Genomic DNA, 25548 nt, shown 5'->3' on the forward strand with positions numbered 1-25548 from the left:
TGGCAGTGTGTAAGCCGAGATAAAACCGCCATTCATTAAGTCTTTTGTGAAGGATGTAGGACTTGACACTTGGCAAATCTCAATCCTTACCAGGTAAATTTAGCAATCTCAAGTATTCCTCTGTCTCCTTTCAAAAATGAGGGTTGTTTTATCTGTTGATCCTAGAAAGCAACTGTTCCAAGGTCCAATTCAGAAGCATGGCTAGTTATCCCTATACCTTATTTCCCCTAGAATAATAACTTTTTTCTCAAGCTGTCTTCCATTTTCTTGCTAACTGCTTCAAGTATTTCTATGTCTCTAATTCATCTTTTTTGGCCATAAAAAGGGACAACTACTTCCTCTGGCCTCAGAGGTTATATTAGACTCTCATACACAAGGTATGTAATACATAAGCTATCCTTTAAAAAAAAATAAATTCTTAGTATGTCATCTGTGAAATTATTTATTTATTCATAACAACTCTGTGTGTTCTTTCCTGGCAATTTGGCAATGTTCTATTCTTTAACATCTTTATTAAACATGACATAAGATTTCTTTCTTCTTTATTCATTATTTAAAAGATTACTCATCCCTAGTTTGAGAATTTTAAAGAAAATCCGCAAAACACAAACTTGTGCTTAATTTTTAGTTTGAGTTTTCCAAACAGAAATATTATATTGGTCCCAAATTGCATTATTCATAAGATAGAGGTCACAAATGTATTTTTATACTTGGAGAAATTAGTATGTTTTACTTCACCCTGCAACAGCTGGTTTAGTCTAGCATTGTATTTTTTTCAGAGCTGTTGAGGGATTTTTTTTTAGCCCAAAAGGATTTGTATTGATTTCTGTTTCGCTTTTTTTGGTGAGGTTTATTCTTGTTTTGTTGTTATATTGATTCTGAGAGCTTTAGCCATTTGGGTTATTACAAATTTTGCTATATTCGTGCTGTAATTCTACAATAATCAAGAATTTAGACCTTCACAGCTATTAATAACAAAACACCTCCCCCCACAAACAAAAAAACCCAACCCCCCAAAAAAACCTGAAGTTGCAACTAGTTTCCTGGAATCTGAAGTACCTCTGTGAAGGGCTTACCATAGCTCTTTTCCCCAGAGTTTTTTTTTTCAGATGACTTGGGGAAATTAATCCATATTATCTATTGATAGTTAATGGATGCTATTGCCCATTCCACTTTTCTGATATGTGTATGTAAAACACTGGTATACGCCAATGAGTTCTGTTTCATGTCATATTTGAGTATTTAATCTATATGGACCAAACCACTATATGAATATGAGACCATTGCAGAAGAGATGCAAGGATTCTTGTAAGTAAAAGCAACTATAAGTGGATAAACCTGAAGTTTACAAATAAGTTTTCCGTGGTTGATTTACCAATACACTTAGCATAAGCAGGCCCTCTTAAATGAATAAAATGATCAGGATAAACTCAGCAATCCTAGCAAATCCCAAATTTATGTCTGTTTTCAGCATTGAAACCCAGAAATAGCACTGTTTCAGCTGTCTGTAGACACTCTGATAAGCAACTGTATCATTTTGCAATATGCCCTGGATTTGATCAAAGCCCAAAGCAGTAGTTGCCTAACTTTAAGAGTCAGATTGTCCCATAGAAGTCAGAGGGACTAAGTTGCCTAAAGTTAAGCACATCCTAAGAGGATCTCTCTTAGGGAAGAGACAAAAAAAGCCTTATAAGGATGTCAGCTCAACAGCACTGGTTATTAAAAATGATAATTCCAACCTCCTGGAATTGTCCTAGTTAGCCCAGTGGATCAGAATATTCTTTGATACCAGTGCTACAGATCAAACCTTGCCAAATTTGAAAATGCAGCTGTGTACCAAGAGGAAAAACTTTCTCCATCACAGGCAAAACTTGGTCAGCTTCCAAAAGTGGCTTAGTCCTTCCTTCTTAATAAAACATCTTCTGCAGTTTTATGTGACAGACACCCTCTGCAGCTTGGAGAGCTCTGGGTGTAGAAAAACTAGTGAAGAACAATTATCCATCCTGCCTCCCAGGTGGGACGCAGATTGAAAACTATCTGCACACACAGTTGGATGTGCTGAGATGATGACCACAAAGTGGGCTGCAGCTGAGCAGAGTGAATGTTTTTACATGGTCCTATTGTAAGCACCTGAATCATAAAGTCAGTTCCTACTGTGGGGTTGGGAACTATTGTAGCAGTTATATGTCCTACGTGCTTGAATGAATGGAGTTTCTTATTCAATGGAAATTCACCAATTCTCTAGAAATGTGAACTTTTCCGTTAGAACATGGCTTATCTTTGCTGCCAAATGCTGAAGCTAGCACTCAGTATTTTGTGGATTGTGGGAGAGGAAAAAAAGATTTCTGATGTAATCAGAAGACAACTGCTAAGTAATGGACTGGCTTGCCATCAATGGAGGCATCTACTGATCCATAGATTTGGAAACTATTCTGGACTACCATGCAATATTGCTGGAATTGAGCTGCTTTAGAGATCTTGTTACAGAACTGCATTGTCAAGATATAAACTAAACAGCCACAGCTTCTGTTAAGTATTTCTTGATGGTAACAGAAGTCATCCTCTCAAATAAGACCACATCACTATTGTAAAAATAGGAGAGTGTTCATTCTAAAAAACAGTGCATAATGCATAGAGCTGGTAATACAGCAACTCAGCTGTATGTGTCCTGGATTATGTACTGTCCATTCACGGGTAACAAAGAGGAAACTAAAGATGGATAGCTGTTGAACTTCAGGATAAGAGACAAAACCCCCACCACTTTTAAATGAATAAAATTTTATTTTGATGAAAAGTAAAGGCAGATACAAACCACGGTTTAATCAAACAAAAAAATAGATGCAAACCTGATAGAGTCTGGTAGACTAAAACCGTTTTAAAATACTCAAAGACTAGCTTCTATGACGCTCCATATCATACACCACATATTATTCACTTGTCTGAAGACTTTTTTTGCGATAGATTCTGGAAAAGAGAAAGAATTGAATTATAGAAAATGAAATCTAAAGAGTTCACTGTGTTCTTTACAGAGATGTTTTTAAACAATAACATGTTTTTTTTGTTTCTGAAGTTTGACAAGCATGATAAAATTAAGGCATAAAGTACAAGTAAGTTACATTCCACCAACAGAAACTTGAAACTGATCATAAAAGTGAGTAATACAAATTTGCTGTGACTGTTATTCTGCTATTGATGCTAGTGGCAGCTGCATCTTCATACAGCTCAATCAGGGGCTCTGAAATGAACCTTCCTTTCCAAAATGAAACCCTTTCTTTCCAAAAATGGGACTTCAAAATATTTTTTTTCTTTGTATTGTTACAGAGACTGACAATCAAGAAATTTGGAATTAGGATTGACATTTAGAGAAAAAACACATTTTAATAAGTTTTTGTAAAGAATTTGTAAGTGGACAAAACAAAATATTACATAAAAGGATGATATTATAGTCCTATTTCTCCATATTCCGATTTTCCATTTAACTGACAGTTGGAGGTAAAGATTAATTTAGCTCCTAAATGCATAATCTTTTGCATCTTTCAATAAACTAATGATTAAGACTAGTCCCAAAATAGGTCTTTCTTCTGCTAAAAACGTATCTTTAAATTCTTTTCTGTGCTTCCTTTTTCTCTCCGAAATGATATTCTTGGACATTTGGAAATAGCAGGCTAAACCAAATGAGAATTGCAGGAGTGCACCTGCAATGCAAGGATGTTTGGCTGTGTACACAGTATAAAAAAAATGCTTATCTAAAACTACTGGCAATCATCTTAAATTACACCTTTAAAACTAAAATTATCAAGCACTTAAAATACATAATGAAAATGGCATACCATTTGCAGAATTTCAATTTCTGTTCGAAGAGTCTCACAGATACTTTCCCAATCATCATCTTTGCAATTTTCCAATTCTTTCTTAAGCCTGTGTCCAAAAACAAATACATTTTTGGATCAGAGAACTGTCGCTTCTGTAACTATTTTTATCAGATTTGGTCTTAATTGTCAATTTGATTTATGTGAGAAACCCCTTATTGATCTATTTGCATGATCATTATTTAAGTTTGCTAGTTTCATCACTGGCAGTCCAATAGACTGCTCTCCTGCAATATCGTTGGATTTCATTCAGCACTGGAAGTTGCGATGGCAACATGAGGAACTTCAGAAAATGATAGTTTGGGTTTTTACAAAATGTATCTTGACTAAGTACTTTGTTAGATAAATTTCTGGACCATGTTGTTTTCATAAACCATGAAAGATTTATGGCCTCATTAGTCATCGTTTTCCTTATTTAAACATGTGAATTTGAATGTTGATACTTAGGAAGTACCATATGTTACTGTTCTTACTTTCCCTGGGTATCTATTTGTAGCTGCTGGTGGGGACAGAACATTGGAGTGGGTGGGTGCTCTGCCTGACCCTGTGTGTGCGTTCCTGTGCAATCATTGCTCCCTATCCCTCCACAGATGCCTTTGTTTTGCTGCTGTTCTGTCCCCACTGCTTCTATTAGTCTTCAGCACTTACTGTTTCCTAACAGTCTCAGCCAGGAATTCTCCAACTCCTCTATAATAAGGACTAATTTTAATATCGTAATTTTTGCATTCAACAAAGCTTTGACCTTTCCCCCATTTTTTCGAGATTCTGTAGCTTCAATGGTATTAGTAGCAATTATCTGTAAAAATATCATTTTAAGTTATTTTTAATGTAAAATATTAGTAGCTTAACAGGGAGTGGTCAGCAAAAAAAATTGCAGTGTGCAGTCTGGTTTTCCTAAATGGATGGAAATACTCATAGCAGCAATGCTTGCAGGGATAGAAGCTTCTTTTGTCTCTTTGAGGCATAAAGCACTTTTTACAAACAGCTCTTGGCTAATTTTTGCTATAAATATGGAAACAATTGACAAAACAAATCGGATTCTCAGTTGTTGCAGCTCCTGAATCACTTCAACTTCTCTCCAAAGATTTTTTATAGAATGAAAAGAGACAAAAGACTTGACTTACCTAACACTGTCTACAAACCAGGCTCACAATTCCAGAGTTTTGAGAACCAGAAAAATGCAGTTTAATTGGGAAAAAAAAACCTCTATAGAAAAAAGACTTTCCAAGGGAAACATCAGTGTTTGGGAAATGTATGAAACATCAGTCCGGCTAAAAAATGACACCTAAACTTTGCACATCAATTATTGTAGTAGTTAAAATTAATATTTGGTAGGCCAAGAGAAATCTATGCCAGAGCTTTTAGTAGTCTGATGAATACAAGGTGATGAGATTATATTGAGCCTTTCCATGGCTGTCATAAGAAAAGTAGAACGAGAAAGCTGAAGTTGTTTACCCTTAATACAGTTTCAGCAAACAATGTGAATATTCTGGGACATATAGACAGATTGAAAAAAAGGAGGAAAAGTATATATTCTGCTTCTCATTAAATAGCTAAACTGATGCATCAAAGCAGGAGCCTGTTTATTCTGAAGTTGAAACAGGAGGTAGCAACCACTTCTTCTTTCATACACTACAGTAGAGAACAAATTATTTAATCCTATTATATAGATAATGCACCACTTCAGCTGTCCTGCAGATAGAGTTTTTTTCTGTAAAAGAAAATGGCTTTATTAGAAGTAAAAGTATAGCTTCATATGAGTGAAATAGCTTAGTCACCATGTCGCATCAGAACGGTAGCATAAGATTGGACTGTGAGTTAATTTTGCTGTTCCTGTGGAAAATATAAATATTGCACCATCAACATGGAAACACTGTGAGCTCTGCGTGTTTATATTACAAAGGAGTAAATAACTCTTCTTTCAGAAATATTTCTCCTGCACTCATAATACATACAAGTGTTCAAACAAAAGGAAATTTTGAACTACACTTTAAGAAATGAAATATTCACTGTTCTGTACTATGTTGCTAGTTTACAGACCACTTTCATTGAGAGGAGTTCATTTCAAGGTCTAAGATCAGCTCCTGATCTTGATTAAATCCGCTTAACTTCATTGCCTTGCCTCCTCTTTTTTTTCTGTGTTCTCTGTTAGCGTGATATTAGAACCCTAATTTATTTAAGACAAACAAAAGCCCTACTTTGCCTAATTTACTTTAGAAAAAGACATAGTCTGTTAATCTCGGAGAAAATGCTCTCTCATTGTCTTCCACATTGTAAAAGCGATGCATAGTCTGTTTGCTACTTGCCAGCTGAGAATGATACCAGTCCATGTTAGGTGTACACTAAGGACAGAACAACCAGAAGAAAAGCAGTAAGAGTTGCTTGTCTGTGTCCCGGGACTGTGAATTAATTACTATTGATGATGTGCTTTGAAACTGTAGTATTTTGCATATGGGTTTTAAAATTTTATTTAGAATATTTTATGAAACTTTTAAATGTGGTGACAGTGCAACTCCTTACATAGCATGGGGTAGCGGTGATGAAAGACATTCATGCAAATGCGGTGTTTAATTTTTACATTAATCAATTGATTCTGCTTTCAGGTTTTCCTTCTTTCTTATTTAGAAGCTAGATAATTACACTATGTGCCAGGAATATTACACTCACAAAACAAGGGCTGTCTGTTAGGTTACAGTCTCCACAATTAATGCATCGGAGACGCCTGAGTTACTGAATAAATGATGAAGTTTTACCAGAAGGAATGTGAGACAATGGAACTATTCAGAAAAATGCTTAACCTGGAAGCAGATTTAGCTTTTTTATTTCACATTTAAGATAAGCAGGATATTCATATTCATCTTTCCGCTATCAGATTGAGTGTGCAAACCAATTATTCATGAAACTATACTGTCTAGATGGAGGACAGGTTTTCTGTCACCTTCGGAAATTGAAAGAGATGTACCTTTTGCCAGACCAAGGATTAATATGACATTTATACCCTCCTTATGACTATGATAAAAAGGAAATCTCTTAAAAAATAGTAGTAATCTGAAAAATCATGTTAGCATTTGGCCCTCCATGCCATTTGTTTTCATTTTATTTTTAGCATTTTGGTCTCTTTGATGATAATAAAATGCATCTTTCAAGAAAAGTCATTGCGCTGGATTAACATTGTGTTGGTAAATTACAGCATCACAAGTAATGGGCTCTAATGAACAGCTGGAGTTGCAATGACATATTTGTGAAAGGAGGTTTGACTATTCCTTTGAAAAATATTCAAGATAAAAAGTGATAGCAAAACCTAGCCTTAAATCAAGCAGGTGGGACAACTGCATCAGCATATTTTTGGATGCTAGCTTGCCCTAGACTGAGGTCTGCTATCAGTGGTCCATTTTCCATTACTCTTGAATGCCAGAAGTGACAAAGAGATGAAGGAGGAGGAGATTACTGAAGATGATCGATTTTGCAGCTTGGAAATGAGCATAACTATTAAATGTCATTGGCATTTGTGGATGATACGCACTCTTCTTGAATTTCAGCTGTATATGCAGAAGGCAAATAGAAAAAATAATTGTGAAATCAATACATGCTGGTATTATGAATTGAACTATGGTGAAAATAATGTTATTGTCAAACAGGTTTCTCTGAAAATCATCCATAGATTCATGTTACTGGATCAAGACTTCAGTAGCCCAAACTTGCATTCCAGGAATAATTGTCTGTAAAAGAGGTCTCAAAGAAGAAATAGTTTGTGTAGAAGGCAGGGTGAATAGGTGTTTTTAGAGCCTTTTTTTTTTTAAGTGGGGATGGAAGACCCTATGTGATTATTGTTGGAACAGCAGAAGGAGCAGACCGCCTCTTGGTTACGTTTTGCTGAGACAAGTAAAACATTTTTTCCTTATTTCCCTTCTTGTCTTTGCCTTGTTTATGACCACCATTTTATTTTTTAACCATAAATACAAGGAAGAACATTAGAGTGTATTAAAAAATGGAATTGCTTGACACTGATACACAGACCATAGCATTTATGGTACAAAACTAACTTCCCTAAGAAATTATATATAAACCTGAGATCATGTATGTTGATTTTCCTGAACTGTATCATAAAGGTCAGGAGAAACATTAATCAAGGTTTTAAGACTTTACTGAGATTGGAGAAAACTATAGAAGACTTTGGTTTATTGTCTCAAGCCCAAGTAGAGCTAACGTGCTGGGGTCATCCAGTCTTAGTTCAGTACTGGGACTAAATTAATATGTACGTTTCTACAGTAAGAGCAAGATTTTGCTGGGTATCTACAGTTTGCTGACACCACTAAACAGAAAATGGTATTGATACAGCTGAAGAAGTCAATAAATTTCAGACTACTATCAATTGATTGAGGAAAGGAGAAAATGAGTCCTAAATGGAATTCAGTATCTCAAAACATAAACTCAAGCACTTGAGTTGAACAAATAAATTATGAGAGTATGTGCTTGATGGAGTAGAAATAGAATAAAAATTAAGAAAGTGATCTAGTAGTAATAATAAATGCTAGCAAGATGAAACATGAAAGATGAATAAGCATCGAAAGATTAAGGCACACTGAATTAAACTACACATTTAGGATGAGATTTGCTTTAGTGCAGACAGCAAACCAACGTTATACGGACTACTTTCAATAGGAACTGTAAGAACAAGTTACATAGGAAAGAAAAAATCTACAAGAGACATCAAAACTAAAATGTGTTTCTAGGGGTCAATAAGATTCCTATTGCAAGGCAGGGAAAATAAATATGGGTCAATGATCCTTCTAGTTCAAATATCTTGATTTTTCTATTATTCAGGGAAAATTAGATCTCAGTCTGGATGTATTAATATGGCTACCTTATAGCTGAAATTAGTATCTCTATACTGTACTGCTTTCCTTTATGTGAACTATATAATTTTCTCAGAGCTAGAAAGAATTTAGAAATGTTCTTGTTTCCTTCTGCATTATGGGCTTTCCATTCTCTGCTCATCTTCCAGGTTGAACGCACCTTTCTTGAAAAGCAAGTGAGAGATTTGTACACAGTATTCTTACACCCTTGTGGTTTTTATTGGAAATACCTCTTGTTTTTAACTTTTCCACAGCTATATCTAATTCCGATGTTTATAGTTTTCTTTTGATTATATAGTATGCTCAGGCCTCTGTTCTCCTTTGCTTCCAGGTACCTATTATTGAAGACCCTAGTTGTACATAAACTTGCACTGTATACAATTACATGCCTCCTCTTTTTTAGTTACTTCAGTATACAAGACCTAGAGTGCTTCAATTATTTTATATTATTGTCTTAAAACACTTTCTATTCCAAAGTCATTTTTTAAAACATTAAGCAAGACCAGCTGTGGCTGTAGTTACCTTCTTCCAGTCCCAAAACTTTTTTCAGACCTATTGCTGTTGTTAGTCTTTTCCCTACTCACTTGAAATTTTTAATATGACTTCCTCGGGTTAACTAGTAGTTTCCTGTGTGGGATAACATCAAATACTTTGCTAATGTCTAGATGGGTGGCATTTTCATTTTCTTTGACTAACCAATCAGTTGTCTTACCAAAGAAAGATATCATTAGTTGGATTTGATCTACTTTTTGTAAATCTATACTGCAATTTATAATGGAAACCTATTTTAACATAATTCAAATTATAATAGTTCCACTGGGCACTGCTATTAAAAAGAAAACCTTAAAAAAATCAATGAGGAGATTGTCATTAAAAACCTCATTTTGAATGACATATATTACTCCAGAGATTGATATTTCCTGATTAGGAAATTTAACATAAAATTAATTTTTTTTTTTAAACCAACAGAACCATGCATGGCCTTAGGCAGTCCGCTGCTAGCGTGAAACGTGTTCAGCTCTAATGGACATATTTCCTGTATGATTTCTATGAAAGAAAGCATCGTTTTTTCCTTCTTAATTTTGGTAATGGAGTTTCTTTTTCTGTATTGCGAAGTATAAGAAGCAATACCATATTTTTAGGAATTAGACAAGTATATAAAGCCTTGAACTATTTACAAAGTAGGCTGACTTCATACATTTCCCTTCTGCTACTGCTTTTCTGCGGTAGAACAGAAATTCAGGTTTCAGAGAAACATTTTATCCTTAGTCTACCTTTAGAATAGTGTGAAAAATATCAATTTTAGGTAGAAACTCTGTGTTCTAGTCTAAATAAACTTTAATTCAAATTATTTCTAGGTTGCTTTACCTAAGGCAATATATAAATTTAAAATTAAAATGTGAAAGAAGATAAATAATTAATATTGTAAGTAATTACAATGAATATTAAAGTGAAATGACATAGCCAGGCATTTACTGTTATCAGTTTGTCTCTGCTTGACTCCTGTATTGTTCCACTTAAATGATGCTACTTGCTATCTGCCAGGGAAATGTGACTCGAGAGCTGATGCCAAAGTTCTTTCCTGCTGTTTTGTGTTTGGGGTTGGCATTGGCAGAAGAGATGATTAAAATAATGCTTTTGATTTTAATTGCAGATCTTTTCTGAAAAAAAAAAAAAAAAAAAGCACCCTCTTTTCTTGAATATTTTTCTGAATTATGCACCTGGATCACGAGACTTGTGATTTCCAGGGTGCCTACTTTGAGGAAGAGGCTACAGTGTCTTATCCATAACTATAACTGTGCTTAACATTCAAATTTTGGTTAGGTTTTTCCTGTAGCTGACGTGTATTAGAATAAGCCTATAACTGCAGCAACAATGGCTGTAGGAATTACCGGTGTGTGCTTCTCATGACCTTTTGTAATTCATTGATGAATTTGGGAAAAATTTTATGAAACTGCAGACATGGTATAGGGCATTTTTCTCAGATCAAAGATGAATTGCTGTAATTTGAATTAGCTGGCTACACTCTTCAGCTGAAATGCAATTTACTTAAAGATATATACTTAATTGTAATGAAGATTCTTGCCTTGCCAGCTACTTTTGATATTGATTTTTAAGCTGGGACTAGGTATGTGATATAATAACAGACTTACAGGGTGGTCTGGGAGCTACATATAGCAGGTTATTGATGCTGACTGTCTCTCACATTTGTTCTAAGGAAGCATTAAAAACATGGGTATTTTTACCATTTAAAGAGTGGTGTGGTTTCCTGCTCTGTAAAAAAGAATAAAATTTTGTGCTTATTTCATAGAAAAAAATATGTATTTTTGATCCACATTTTGTGTCAAAATATTCTTCTCTACATATATACTAAATATGACTTTCAGTAAAAACTAGAATTCTATTCTTGCAATAGATAATGTATGGGGAACAAAGCTTATTTTGTTAGGCTAAAAAGGGTTGTTTCTCCAACAGCGTAGTTTCAATCATATTGATTTTAACATGACCAAAACTGACTGCTGTTAAGATATACACTAGTATATGTAAGATTGCATGAATTGGCACTTTTGCTGCAAAAGGTCCTTTGCAAGTACCAAAGGTGTATCCAGACCATCGGGAGACCCTCTCAGCAGGATGGTTCACCCCAGGTGTCTGGTACTTTAGTTTTTCTCACTGACACTGCACGAGTGCTTCTTTATTCTCAGATTCCCTTCAGAGAGCACCCACAGGAGTGGGCAGGATAATCCACTCAAGGATCTGCTCCAGAGAGACTATTGGTATGGACTGCATCAGTGTGCGGTCTGCTGTAGCAGCCGTGATCCCTCAAATACTTCTGTGGCACATCATAGGGCATGCAACACACGTGCTAGGTACTGTCATTTTGAACCAGCCCTCTGCTGTGCTGGACATACCTCCTTTAAGTATTTAATGCGTTTTGAATGGACAGTATGTGTATACACATGACATTATATCTTAATGTCACAGAGACACTACAAAGGGGCCAGAGCAGATATGATCTCATCAAATCCTAGGCAGTGTGGAGATGACTGGTCTGTTGCAAATAATGCTGCCTCCGAGCAGTGTAGGCACAAGCCAGTGCATGTGTATTGATCTATAGGCTGTTTTCTCCCCCTTGTGCAATCCACGATGATAATGGGTTCATTGGATAATTCAGACTGGAAGAGATGTCAGGAGGTCATCTAGCCCAATATCCTTCACAAAGCAGGGCCACCTACATGGTCAGACCAGGTTACTTAGGGCTTTATTCAGTCAAGTCTGAAAACCTTCAAGGATGAAAACTATGCAACCTCTCTGGGCAGCTTTTTCCTTTGTTATACTATCCTTATGATTAAGTTGGGTTTTTTTTTCCCTTTAAATTCATTCTGAACCACTCTTATTTCAACTTCTCCTTTTTGCCTTTTGTCCTCCCACTGTGCATCATTGTGCAGATCCTGGCTCCATCTTCTTGATCACAGCCTTGTTGGTACTGGAGGGCGATCAGGTACTTCCAGGTTGTACCTGCACTATTTATAGCATATGATACTTTAAATTCCTTTTCATTCCTTAATTTAGTAGTCCAAATCAAGAAGTGATGAATAGTTTTTGTTAAAACAATAATAAAATTGATAGAGTTGTATGAGTCTGATAAGGTTTGGGATAATTCTAAACAGCACAGTCCTATGACATAACAGAAGCAGACAAATGAGGATTGCCTGCTTGGCTCTACTGAACAGCAGAATCTATGAGTGGTGACATGGAAATACAGTAACATAACTATGTTGCTTCTGGCGTTTGAGTTAACTTGTTCAGTGCTATCTCTCTCCATAAAGCATTGAGCTTTTCTGAGTATATGTGAGGTCAAAAGCAAGTGCAAGATAAAAGCATGATTTAGGCAAATCTGTCCTAAATTTTGTCCAATATCTGAAATGAAAAAATATTTCAATGTAAAGAAAATTTCTTCAATATATTATTACACCTCAGGGAGCGCTTGCTTTTCGTGATAGCAGTAGGAGCACTTTCTATTTTGCACTACATGCAATTATCAAATAATGTAAGCTTATCTTGACCATAAAATGAGGCATTTTATGAAATAAAAAAATCTCATCATCCTTCTTGCTTTGGTTGTAAACGACATTTGCTGAATTTGTAGTTAATATAATTTAATATATTTTATCCAGTGTTGTGTTTTCCACCCAGATAAAACCAAAGTATCGTTCCACAGAGCTGTGAGTTAATTTCACTACATAGAAAGACAAACATATGTAGATTTGAATGATTTCCTGAGGATCTCATAGCAGTCAGTGGCTGAGCTGGGGATTTAAGGTAATATAATGTTTGCTGCTTCTGTACCTTATACACAGGAAACCTGTTATAGAAAACTAATTGCACCAATTTGAATATTAAGTGGCATCATGGCAGTAAACTACTCCAAGGGAAGTATGTTATTTAGAAGGGAGTTGACAACCTCATGTATCACAAAACCTAATATATCACGATGGAATGAATAATGTAAAAGAGTGAATTATAACATGCTGTCTTACAGAATTGCTGCTGTTATTATTATTTACACCGTGTCCTCTATGTATATGTTAAATGCAAAGTTTTTGCTACTGTATGCAGAATTGTGAGCTAATTAATTTTTATGCTGAGGGAATTTTGGCCATGCCTCAACACCATGTAAGAGGTTGAAAAGAGTTAGTAATAGGGCTGATACATCATCTTCTTTCAAAAACCAATATTCAGCAAAAAATGGGCCATTACCAAATCGTCTTTTAGAAAAATGCTTAGGGTTCGCTGCAAGATTTTATTTTTCCATAAAAAGTTTTCAGAAAAAAAATATTATATTTATTAATTTTTGTCAAAAACTCAGAAATATACAGGAAAAAAAAAACATGATGGAAACAAAAGTTGTGATTTCTTTAACAATTTCTCTTAGAGCATTTTTGGACTGGATTTCTAGGAGGAGTTCCTTTGCATTGTCTATTAAATATTTTTAAATATCCACAGGCATTTTCATCTGAAACACCATAAAATAGGAAAAAGATGGTTAATTCTGTGATATGGGGCTTTCTGCATGGGAAAATTTTTTGTTGAAAAACATTTCTGTATTGTGAAAAAGTAAATATCACACTTGAGCAAACTGACAAGAAAAGAGTCATTACCACTCAGTCCCTGAGAAGAAATACTCACTTTTAAGGGAGAGTGTGCAAAGTCTTCTGTCTTGGTTAAACCTTCCAAATGTTGTTCTAAACTAGCTTAATTAGAAGCCAAACTAGAACTGATGATAGGCATCATAGGGAAAGCAAAATGTACAGCATTGAGTAGCTCATCAGAACTCTCTGTGCCACCAGCATTTTTTCAAAAACTTAAGAACTGGCCTTCCACCCAAGGAGCAGTCTTTTGCTCTTCTTCCAAGTTTGACTGACTTTCTTGCAAACACTTTCAGTTTTTAGTTCATTGGAGTATGCATGTAAGGGGGAAAGGCTGTAATAAACAACAGGAATTCATGTTCTGTAATAAAAATGACTGACTCTTCTGATTTCAAAGCAATACTATACAGGAAAGGTAAAATAGTCATTGCCACCAGGACTGGTCTGCAGTTACAGACCTAAAATTAAATCTAGGAACTTATTAGCATGAGACTCTTACCTCAGACATTCAGGATCAGTCTGAGGCTTTTCAGTGACTTGGACTTTTTCTGCTTCTAAATCTTTTGTCATTATTTCAGCCTCCCTGATTACTTTCTCAAGGTCTAAACATAAAATAACAATTACCTTATAAATATATATTAATCATCCATATTCAAAGACTTCCAACATTTTCTAAATTTATCTTTTCTAATATTTCTTCATGAAACTGTTTGTAAGGTAAAGGCATTTGAATAAAGAACCTGAACTATTTTATTATTGTAATTCGTATGCATATTGCAATCTCCTAGAAAATTTTGTTCCTTTCCCCATAGAAGTTATGACCATATTTATGGCCTGTCTATCTTAGCTCTCTTACTGTGACCTGTTATTTACACATTTGTAAAAAAGTTACTAAACCACTTCTAGATTACATTTTTTGTCCAAATTTCAAAATCATCCCCAAGGCTTGTGATTACCTTTGACACAGAACCTTTCTTGGTTCTTTCTGTCTCTTTTTAGTTGTTTCTTTTACGGGGTTTCCTGTTTATTCAGCATAGCTTTGTGTGTAGAATTATTTTTTTTATGCATAGATTTTCATACGCGAACAAACAAATGTCAGTAAAGAGAGAATAGTTGAATTCATAACTCAAAGGTTTACACCTAGGCCAAATCTGTCTTTATCAGTCCAAGCCATGTTGCTTGTTAAACATTTAAACTTTAATGACATTCTTTAAATATAGGTTAATTAATTTTAAACAATATTTATGTTAAGTTCACTTTGAAACACTAAATTATCTATTTAAGTATATGACTTACCATCAAAAGTAAACATTTCATTTTCATATTTATAGGTTATGATTCAGCAAATCTGTAGACCTCAGTATCACTGACATTTAAAATAAATCTTATTGAAATTCATAATATTTGTTATAACCATGTTTAAAATTATGTATTACATAATGTAAAAATATAATAAAATCTTGTTTCTACGACTTCTTTTTCTTGAGAAAAATGACTTGACGGAAAAGATTTTTCAGAAGCATTTGTCGAGACACAAATAATTATCATAACAAGTGATTATTTGGCATACCTTTGAGTTTGCTTTGGAGGGTAAATAAATATTGCTTTAATTCACTCTTCTGCAGCTGGAGTTCTTTTAACTGAACATTTTGATGTTCCATTGACTCCATTTCTAATGCAAAAATATTTTAAATTAAAATACATTGCACTTTTAATCTTCATGATATAGTCTTAAATATTCCTAACAATTTCTACCAATCTTCAGCTAGTCAAAAAGAACCTTAAACATAAAAATAAAATCAGTCATATAAAACCCAGTTCACAGGAAATTATATGTCATATAATGTGATCATAACTGTGAGAGAAAATATTTTTTTAATGTTATTAAGATGTTTGACATATTTTGTTGACTGGGCATAAAATGAATTGCATATGGTTTGCGTTAGAGTTACTTCAGCTATAAAGGAAGATGACTTGTTGAATAGGTGGTGAACAAACACCTCTCAGCAGGACTAAAAGAACTCATTTTGTTTAGCGTTATGGACATTTGAACCTGACCATTGACAGCATCTGGAATTAATTGTGATTCTTTCCCTGACAACCGGAGGCCCTCACATAATTTCCTTGTTATGAGTTATTTCAACTTTTCTTTTTAGTGTTGTCAGTGCGCTCAGGAATGTAGCACACATAAAGACAGACAAGTTGTACTTCAAAAAAGGTGCAATTTAAAAGGATATAATTAAGACAGCAACTGAACCCAGAGAAAAATGTTAGTCACCTTTCATGTCCCACTATCTAACCTTTGAGAGACCATTTGATTGATCAGATCTGTCTGAATACATAAAAATTAATCAATAAAAGTAATAGGTGCTACCAAACAAAGACTTTTTTCAGTTGTAGATCAGAATCAGAACCACAGGAAATAGAGAAAGGAAGCACCACCAAGTACAAACTCAAACAGACAGTTACAGTTTACGTCTTTACAACTTTACATGAGATATCAGGAATTCATAGTGCTGGCACTTGACGAATCATAGAATCACAAGACTGGAAAGGACTTTGAGGGAATCTACTGCATTCCTCCTCCCGAAGGCAGAATCAGCTGTACCTCTGTCGTTTCTGACAGACGCTTGTCTAACCTGTTCTTAAAGACCTTTGGCAATGGAGACTCCTAATTTCTTTGGTAATGGAATCTCCTAAGGCAGAGTGTTTCCGCAGTTCACTGTTGTTCTTAGATTTCTAAGCAGCCAGCCAGACTCTCCCTTATTGCAGTTTACACGTGATTTTATTCAGTTCACCATAAGTATTGAGAATATATTCATTTATTTTTTACAGAATCCTTTAATGATTTTAAGACGGATATCTATCTTCTATCAGTCTTTTCCTCCATACATTGAACTTTCCCAATTCTTCAATTTTTTTTCCTTCTCATGTTCTCCAGATCTCTGATCACTGGTCTCGTGTGGATTCTCTCCAGCTGGTCCACATTTTTTCTTGAAGTGAAACAACCAAAACTAGAGTACTCCAGCTAAGTGCTTAGTTGCCCTAAATAGAGTGAGGGATTATTTTGCATGTCTTAGGGGTCAGAATTATGTTTATGTCTCAGTATGGAGTTGGCATTCTGATGTCACTGACTCATGTTCAGCTTGTGATCCATGCTGACTCCTATTTCCTTGCTAAAGGATTGCTTTGCGGTCTGACTCTGCTTTAAAAAATCTCATATTCTGTAGCTTAACTCAGCTGTGGCAGTAAAAGACCAGTCCTACAAGACAACTGAGCATATAATTATTTTGACGCTAAGAAAATTTACCTAGCTCAACCATAGGTGATTATAATCATTGCAAAACTAATATAATACGCTACATATGACAGTGCACCTCTGTGCTGGTTGACATTAGACATTGGGAGCCACTTCTGCAGGTCTGCTTCTTCTCCCCTGAAAAGGACAGGGAACAGAAGAGGCTTTAATTATGCTCGTGTAACGTTGTTTGTCAGACCACACTCTCAGTTTAGTGTTAAGAGGAAGTTCCAGACAGCAAGGGAATAGAATTGAAATTATTGTTTTGCACAGCTATATTTTACTGATCTGTATCCATTCTCTGGTAATCCACGATAAAATAATTTAATATCAGACTTACCATTTTTCAACAGAGCTGCCTCATTCTGTAAATCATTTATTTCAGTCTTGACTTTTTTTTTAATCACAAGATCTCTATTACTTGTTAGTCCATACTCATTATTAAACTCTGTAACTTCTCTAGTAAAATTATCTTCCTCTTCAGTCATTTTTCTCTTTGCATCTGTCTGAAAAAAAGAAAGGGAAAATTGACCGCTCAGCTCAAAAAAAAGAAAGTTTTTGTTAAGCTAGGCAGACTGAAACACACTGTTGTTGTTTATCCTTAAACTTGTAGTATAAATGTAGTATTTACTTTTCCTGACTTATGAGAATATGAAAATGATTTACAGCTCTATCATTTTGTCTCGTTTTAACCTTTTTATTTGCTGAAAAGGTGAGTGATATATTTTTTAATAATAAAACATTTAAAAAACCACTACATTATGTTATAGACTTGTGCCAGCAGTTTTCAGTTCAACTGTTTATTGAAATAAGCATAAAGTCAGTAACATAGTATGGCCACTCTTTTTTTAGATTGTTATTATATGAAATAAAGGTGGAAGGAGGATCTGGGGAACTACAGGCCTGTCAGTCTTACATTGGTGCCAGGGAAGGTTATGGAACAGATCATCTTGAGTGCCATCACACAGCACAGGACAACCAGGCGATCAGGCACAGTCAGCATGGGTTTATGAAAGGCCGGTCCTGCTTGACAAACCTGATCTTCTATGACAAGGTGACTCTCTTAGTGGATGAGGGAAAGGCTGTGGATGTTGTCCACCAAGACTCCAGTAGAGTCTTTGACACCATTTCCCACAGCATTTTCCTGGAGAAACTGGATGCTCATGGCTTGGAGAGGCATACTATTTGCTAGGTAAAAGCTGGCTGGCTGGCTGGGCCCGAAGAGTGGTGGTGAATGGACTTAAATCTAGTTGGTGGCCAGTCACAAGTGGTGTTCCCTACGGGTCAGTATGGGGGCTGGTTCTTTTTCATATCTTTATCAATGATTTGGACAAGGGGATCAGGTGCACCCTCAGTAAGTTTGCAGATGACACCAAGTTGTGTGGGAGTATTGATCTGCTTGAGGGTAAGAAAGCTCTGCTGAGGGATCTGGGAAGGCTGGGTCAATGGGCCAAGGCCAATTGTATGAGATTCAGCAAGGCCAAGTGCTGGGTCCTGAACTTGGGTCACAACAGCCCCATGCAATGCTACAGACTTGGGGAGGAGTCGCTGGAAAGCTGCCTGGCTGAAAAGGACCTAGGGGTGCTGGTCAACAGCTGGCTGAATATGAACCAGCAGTGTGCCCAGGTGGCATGCTGGCTTGTATCAGAAATAGTGTGGCCAGCAGGACTAGGGAAGTCATCGTGCCCCTGTACTCCGCACTAGTGAGGCCCCATCTCAAATACTGTGTTCAGTTTTGGGCCCCTCACTACAAGAAAGACATTGAGGTACTGGAGCGTGTCCATAGAAGGGCAATGAAGCTGGTGAAGGGTCTAGAGCACAAGCCTTATGAGGAGTGGCTGAGGGAAATGGGGAGTCTGGAGGAAAGGAGGCTGAGGGGAGACCTTATTGCTCTCTACAACTACCTGAAAGGAGGTTGTAGCGAGGTGGGGGTCGGTCTCTTCTCCCAAGTAACAAGCGATAGGACAAGAGAAAATGGCCTCAAGTGTTGCCAGAGGAGGTTTAGATTGAATATTAGGAAAAATTTCTTCACTGAAAGAGTTGTCAAGCATTGGAACAGGCTGCCCAGGGAAGTGGTTGAGTCACCATCCCTGGAAGTATTTAAAAGACACGTAGATGTGGTGCTTAGGAACATGGACTTGGTGGACTTGGCACTGTTAGGTTAACAGTTGGGCTCAAAGGTCTTTTCCAACCTAAATGATTCTATGATTGTATGACTCCTCTGCAGAATGCAGATTTACTTTAATTCCCTCAATAACTGACAAGAAAGCTATAGTTGGTAGGAAGTCACTGGTTAATTTTCTGGAAAACAATGTTCTAAAGAAAAATGCAATATTAAATTCCTTTAAAAAACTCTTAGCTGATTAAATAAAAAGAAATGACCCCTATATACAGGAAAGAAGAAATGATAATCTATATATCTAACTTCACTGGTTACAGTTAAAAGAAACTGCACACTTCAAAGGATATTTAGCTTTTATAGCTAAATAATTTTTCTACAATACTTAAGATATTTATTTTTTGGTTTTTGTTTGTATACCTAGGATTTGGAATACTTTGGATGATGAAGCAATATTACTTAATTAAAAGCACATCTGCCTAAATATTTAGGGTTAATACTGGTGATGTATACTGAATGTTTAAAATTTAGCTCTGCTGATTTAAAGTACTAGTACATATGCAGAGAAGACTACTCATCTGTGGTATTTCTTAATATCTACAGATCCAAGGGATCCACAATGAAGTAAGAGGCAGGCAATATTCAGGTTAGCACAAGAGAGAACTGAGAAGTTTTTTGTCTGTATATGTTGCAAGTAGCTACCTTTTAAGAGGTGGCTAGGTGTGTCTAGCATCAAAGGAATTGTGTGGTACGTCAGGATTCCTAAAATGTGGTGTTACCTTCCCTGAGTTTTAATTTTCATAGAATAGAATCATAGAATGGTTTGGGCTGGAAGGGACCCTTAAAGGTCAGCTAGTCCAACCCCCTGCAATGAGCAGGGACATCTTCAACTCGATCAGGTTGCCCAGAGCCCCGTCCAACCTGACCTGGAATGTTTCCAGGGATGGGGCATCTACCACATCTCTGGGCAACCTGGGCCAGTGTTTCACTACCCTCAGCATAAAAAATTTCTTCCTTATATCTAGCTTGAATCTAACCTCCTTTAGTTTAAAGCCATTACCCCTTGTCCTATCGCAACAGGCCCTGCTAAAACGTTTGTCCCCATCTTTCTTATAAGCCCCCTTTAACTACTGAAAGGCTGCAATAAGGTCTCCCTGGAGCCTTCTCCAAAATTTTGATCCTTCTCAATATGTTTTATTGTGGATGAGGCAGTCCAATTTAAGGTGAGACTTTCTTAGTTTTCTTTTACAAAGAAAATAATATGTCAGAATTGGAGTTCAATCATACAACAGCAGTCAGGAATGTTAAATCAGCTTTGTAGATAAACTGCAGATCATGTTTTAAATTAACAGAATTTATCTACATTTTCATTGTTAAGTATGCTAGAGTAAAAAAAATAAAATTGATCTTCCAGATTTAAAACATTACTTGTTCCGTATTTTCAAATTTTAAAACTGACTACTCGCATAAAGTAGAAAAAAGCTGTCTGAATACTGTAGCTGGAAACATACAAAGATTTTGAGAAGACAGCTTTTTTGATTAATCAGTTCAGCTTTCTGTTTTTCTAAGCTGTCCTCACGTTTCTTCAGTACTTCTAAGCAGAACCGTTTTTCAGACAGATGCTGAACCTTCCAAGAGAAAAAAAAAGGTTATAAAGTAAGTTTTTTTTTTTATTATTTCATATACTTTGATATTGTACATGAGGATATTGGTCCAGTAAAAACACAGCTGGCATAGCTGCTGAACTAGCAAAAGCGTAACAGCTCCTTCTTTCCCCTGTAATCTTCCAATATACCACTAAGCTTTTGAAAAGTATCTTTTCTTTAAAAGACACCTTTAGTGCCGGTCCATCTATCTAAAATGGCATTTTAAAGTCTCTTCAGTTTAGGAGAAATTTTTTCAGGTTAAACCAGGAAAAATATTGATCGCATGGGATCTTTTACGCAGCATATTACAGAGTCCTCCATCTAACTGTGTAAAGCTCATCACATACCAAATCAGACATTAATATCAGAGGGACAGGGTTCTACCATCACTGTGCTGACTGAATGGCTGTACACATTGTTACCTCTGCAACGCTGCTATTGAATAGGCAAACGAGGGAGGGATATGCTCATATTCTTCTGAGCAGAATTTCTGGAGTTCATAGCCAAGGAAGTGTAATGGAAACCGGCTCGTTGGTTAAAGACAGTTTGACCATGACCCCCCCCCCCCCTCAAGCCCCAAACTTCTATTTGCATATATTCTTATTTTTAGTTTTGTTAATTTTAAATAGTAGTTTATCTGATAGAAGGGTATGCTCTGCAACCATTGCATTTTCAAAATTTGCTGAAGAGTTCCTCTCAATTTTCCAGCGCATCCACTGTATCATTGTCTAACCTGTTAAGATATGTGGTGGGTTAAACTATAACAGCAGATAAATAGGGAACAGCTAAGTGTTGAAGAGTCTTAAAGGATGACAATCATTCATCTGATGAAGTGGAGAAAAGGAGGTCAAGAGAATGATTCAGACTGTTACACTCAGAACAATAAGTAGGGAAAGTAAAGTTAGCGGAATTGCCCAGAGACTGTAAAGGCACAGGGTAAGTATCAGGAAGTAAATTGAGTAGTCAGGCTGATACATGACTGTTTGTGTGTGCAGAAGCAGAAAAGACCAAATAATAGTGATATTGCAGAGGTAAAAATGAAAAGATTGCAAAATGAAATAATGTAGATGATTTTGGAGTGCATCTGATCAAAAAAGGAGGAGGATAGTTGAATTAAATGCCCGAAGACTAGAATGTGAGAGTTGGAAAGGAAAGGACCAGATTTTTTCCTTATCCCTGATATGTCTGGCATGCTAAATGTCCAAAAAGTGCTTGCCTCAGAAATATTTATTTTACTTATGAATTCAAAGAGTAGATGGTCTTATACGGCTGTAATTATATTACTGACCATAACTAGCTGCAGTATAGTTTCCCCATCTGTAAGATGCCAACTTAATCTATGCATTTGCAACAGATTTTTTTTTAAAGAAATCATTGAGCTATGAAAAGCAAAATGCTATAATTCGGGCTTTAATTACATGCTACCTGATTTTACAGAATGGAGAAAAAAATAGCATTTCCTAGGAATCTTTGATTGACCACAGGCATTCTCTGTGAAATAGATGTCAAAGCACTTTTGAACTCATTCTCATCTGCTTGGTCAGGCATAAGCTGCTGTGCATGTGTGTACTTGGATATGCATGGTTATAAAGAAGTGCAGTTTAGTGCAGGACAAATTGAACAGCATTAGCTGAATAGCATTATATAATATTATTTGAATTACATTAACTATTGTAGACATACGTAAACTTAATTCCTGTACTGAAAAATAAATTATTTTAAATCATTTCAATAACTATATAATCTTTAAACCTAAATACAGTCTGATTGAAATGCATTTTCCCATTCCACTTGTTTTCTGCATCATTTCCTATCTATAAATGAATCAATGTCAGACTAAGCAAGCGAGTAAAATATATTTTTCTGGACATCAGTGAGAATATTATTAATCCTGCTGGGTAAAGCACATACGATTTAATTAGGAATCGTTCTTCAGCTCTTCCCATTAGTCATTTACAATAATGGCTCTACTCTTGGGACCTTCTATACCCACCACATAAACCTTGATTATAAATCACAATGCATCAATAACAAATTAGTAGTATAAACATAAAATTGTGATGTTCATAAATAAATTTATGAGCAAGACTACAAAGGACTTTACCTCACAAGCAACGCACGGATATAATCTGTGTTGGTTAAATAAGCTACTTAAAGTGCTTGTGGGGTCTGAGATTATGGCATGCATAAATGCAAGCATGTGAATAACAGCTTACATGATTATAGTCTCAATTTGCAACCAGTAAATATTTGTAAATGAAGAATCTTGTTACTTATTTTATATATTACATAATCTTTTGCAAAAGCCAGAAGAGCCTGTTTTTGGAAGGATGAAAATCGTTCCCCAAACATTTATCTTCATAACTAGGTGAGGTAATCCCCCAAAGGTTCTTGAAGATGTTTTCTTAAGCGAGAGGATACAACAGTTCTGACTTCAAAGGAGGCTCCATATGCTTTCCTGTTGTGCGTACATATTCTGCCAGTGCAGATACTTAAGAGCACAGGGGATGATATTTATTTTCAGGCACAAGCAAATGAATTTTTAAAGCATTTGTAACCACAGGTATTAATGGTGAAAAACTCTGCAAAACTGGAAGCTTAACCTAAAAATATGTCTGTAGTTTGGTTAAATGGAAAGCATAATAAAACTTCGAAAACATTAAAGAGGTTCAGAAACTTTCCTTTGTTTACAGTGTCCCTAGAAAAATTCTTAGGCCTTGTGAGCCCTAACTGTGAGGAAGGAGATATTTAGTTTATGACTCAAGACCCTGTGAATCAAACACAGGGAATGTTTCCATATATTTTCTGTGAAAGGCCTCTTGTGAATGGCAGTGGGGAATGAAGGAATGGTTTCCTGACCTCTGAAGGAAAGTGCTATAAGAAGCTCCAGGATTGTTAAGACATGGCGGCTCACAGCACACCCGAGCAGCTGGTCTTCCCCCAGCTGAGCTGTGGTGGATGTGTCTTGTGGACGGACCCACCTGACATGGCAGTCACTCCCTGCCCAGCTCTTTCTGTGGAGCAGAAGAGACTTTCCTGTGCATGTGTGCTGTCTCTAGCGCTTCCAGATTTTTGGAAGGGTTCTGTGGAAACATTCCTACCCCTGAGGTGAGCGAGGCCCTGGACGTACCCAGGGGCCAGCCTGGAGGCTGAGATTTGTGAGAGGGGAAGCCGTTGACAGACCTTTTTTCCCTACAGACATGCACAGTGTAAATTTTCTCAATGCTGTGCTATTCAGTAGGTGAAGCACACTCCTTGAAAGTGTTTATAAATCTATTCCTGAAATAATAGGTCATATCTTTGTAAATATAATGTATTCCATTATTATGTATACTATAGGCATGCCTGCTTACCTTAGTTTCTAATTTCATTTTTGCAGTGCTGAGCTCTTCTTTTATTTGGTTAATTTTTTCATAACTTCTGTTTATGTCGGACTTAGCTGCAACACAGCAAAAACCTGTAAGACTGTGTGCTCAGCTTGTAAAAGTTACGTTCTTATAAAAAGGTGCCATTGGCAAGAAGCAGCCAGCCCGGCCACCCGCTGAGCCTTCACCGACAAAGCTCCCCTCATGACAGCACAGTGGGGCCACCCTGCTTTTCCCCAGGGAAATGGAGACGCCATTAAGTGTGGACGGCGCTGCCGCCTGACCCACAAGATGGCGGCCACAGTGCAGACCTTGTTGGATGAGGCGCCTCTTCTCCCCCGCCTGCTTCTCTGTGAGCTGTATTTGCTGGAACAAAGCATCCAGGTTCATCTCTGTCATCTTGTGAATTCTGTGGGCTCTCCGGGTATTGCTGTCTTTGTGTAGGGCTAGTTGATTAAAGCTGGTGTGCCTTGGAGGAAGGTGAGGCTGGGCCCAGCCACAACCCTTCTCTCAGGGCTCTGCCAGGCCTTGGTTCTGGCCTCTGGCTCCCTGGGGTCAGGAAAGAAACCCCAGACCACAGAGATAAGCCACTGTGGTAGACAGGACACAGCTGAGGAGGAAGAGGTGACAGACTGGGATGTATGGGCTGCAGAAAGGGGGGGCAGCAAAAGTGAACCTGGGGCAGAGGGAAACATGGCTGACTGGCTGGGGGAGCCGACGTGGGAAACACGGGAGATGGAAACGAGCAGGCAGAGAAGCAGCACAGTAGGAACAGGAGAAAAAGGATATTCGGCTAGGCAAAAGGCAGCTGACGCTCAGAATCTTGTCAAACGTGCACATTTGGGAAACATTGGTTCTGACTCAGGGTCTGGGGACTTTTGATCAAACAGCTCTGACTTTATTTCTCTGGGACCTCATGCTTTATACTGGTTTTGTGTTGTTCAGAAGCTGGGGTTTTTTTACTCCTTCCTTTTTCTACAGAGTGATCACCATCCTTCTTAAATCTTATATCTGCTCAGATTTATTTGTCTTTTGAAGGAAGATTGATGCCTAACCTTAGCCGGTAAGGAAGTAGGCTAAAATCTGCTATCATACAGAAGAAGATGGTAAAGCTGACTACATAAAACTTAAGTAAAGGTGATCAGACTCAACTCAGCTGCATTTCACCATTAACGTAAAATGACAGTGTTTCTGTTCCAGTTGGTCTTAGTAAGCAAAGATCATAATGTAGACCATTGTATGCTC

The 25548-nt window shown here is 36.6% G+C and overlaps 1 protein-coding gene across 1 annotated transcript; it reads right to left on the bottom strand.

The window, feature by feature from the left end:
* Positions 1-2931: 2931 nt before the first annotated feature.
* On the bottom strand, positions 2932-24693 carry CCDC172 (coiled-coil domain containing 172; the record flags this gene model as incomplete). The annotated part of the gene is made up of 8 exons (XM_082486603.1): positions 2932-2964; positions 3831-3918; positions 14375-14477; positions 15446-15547; positions 17514-17679; positions 20804-20920; positions 24292-24377; positions 24615-24693. The coding sequence occupies 8 exons, from the start codon at positions 24691-24693 to the stop codon at positions 2932-2934; spliced, it is 774 nt and encodes a 257-aa protein (XP_082342729.1).
* Between the last annotated feature and the right edge of the window lie 855 nt (positions 24694-25548).

The sequence above is a fragment of the Vanellus vanellus genome (genome assembly GCF_965231255.1).
Source record: "Vanellus vanellus genome assembly, chromosome: 7".
NCBI lineage: Eukaryota > Metazoa > Chordata > Aves > Charadriiformes > Charadriidae > Vanellus > Vanellus vanellus.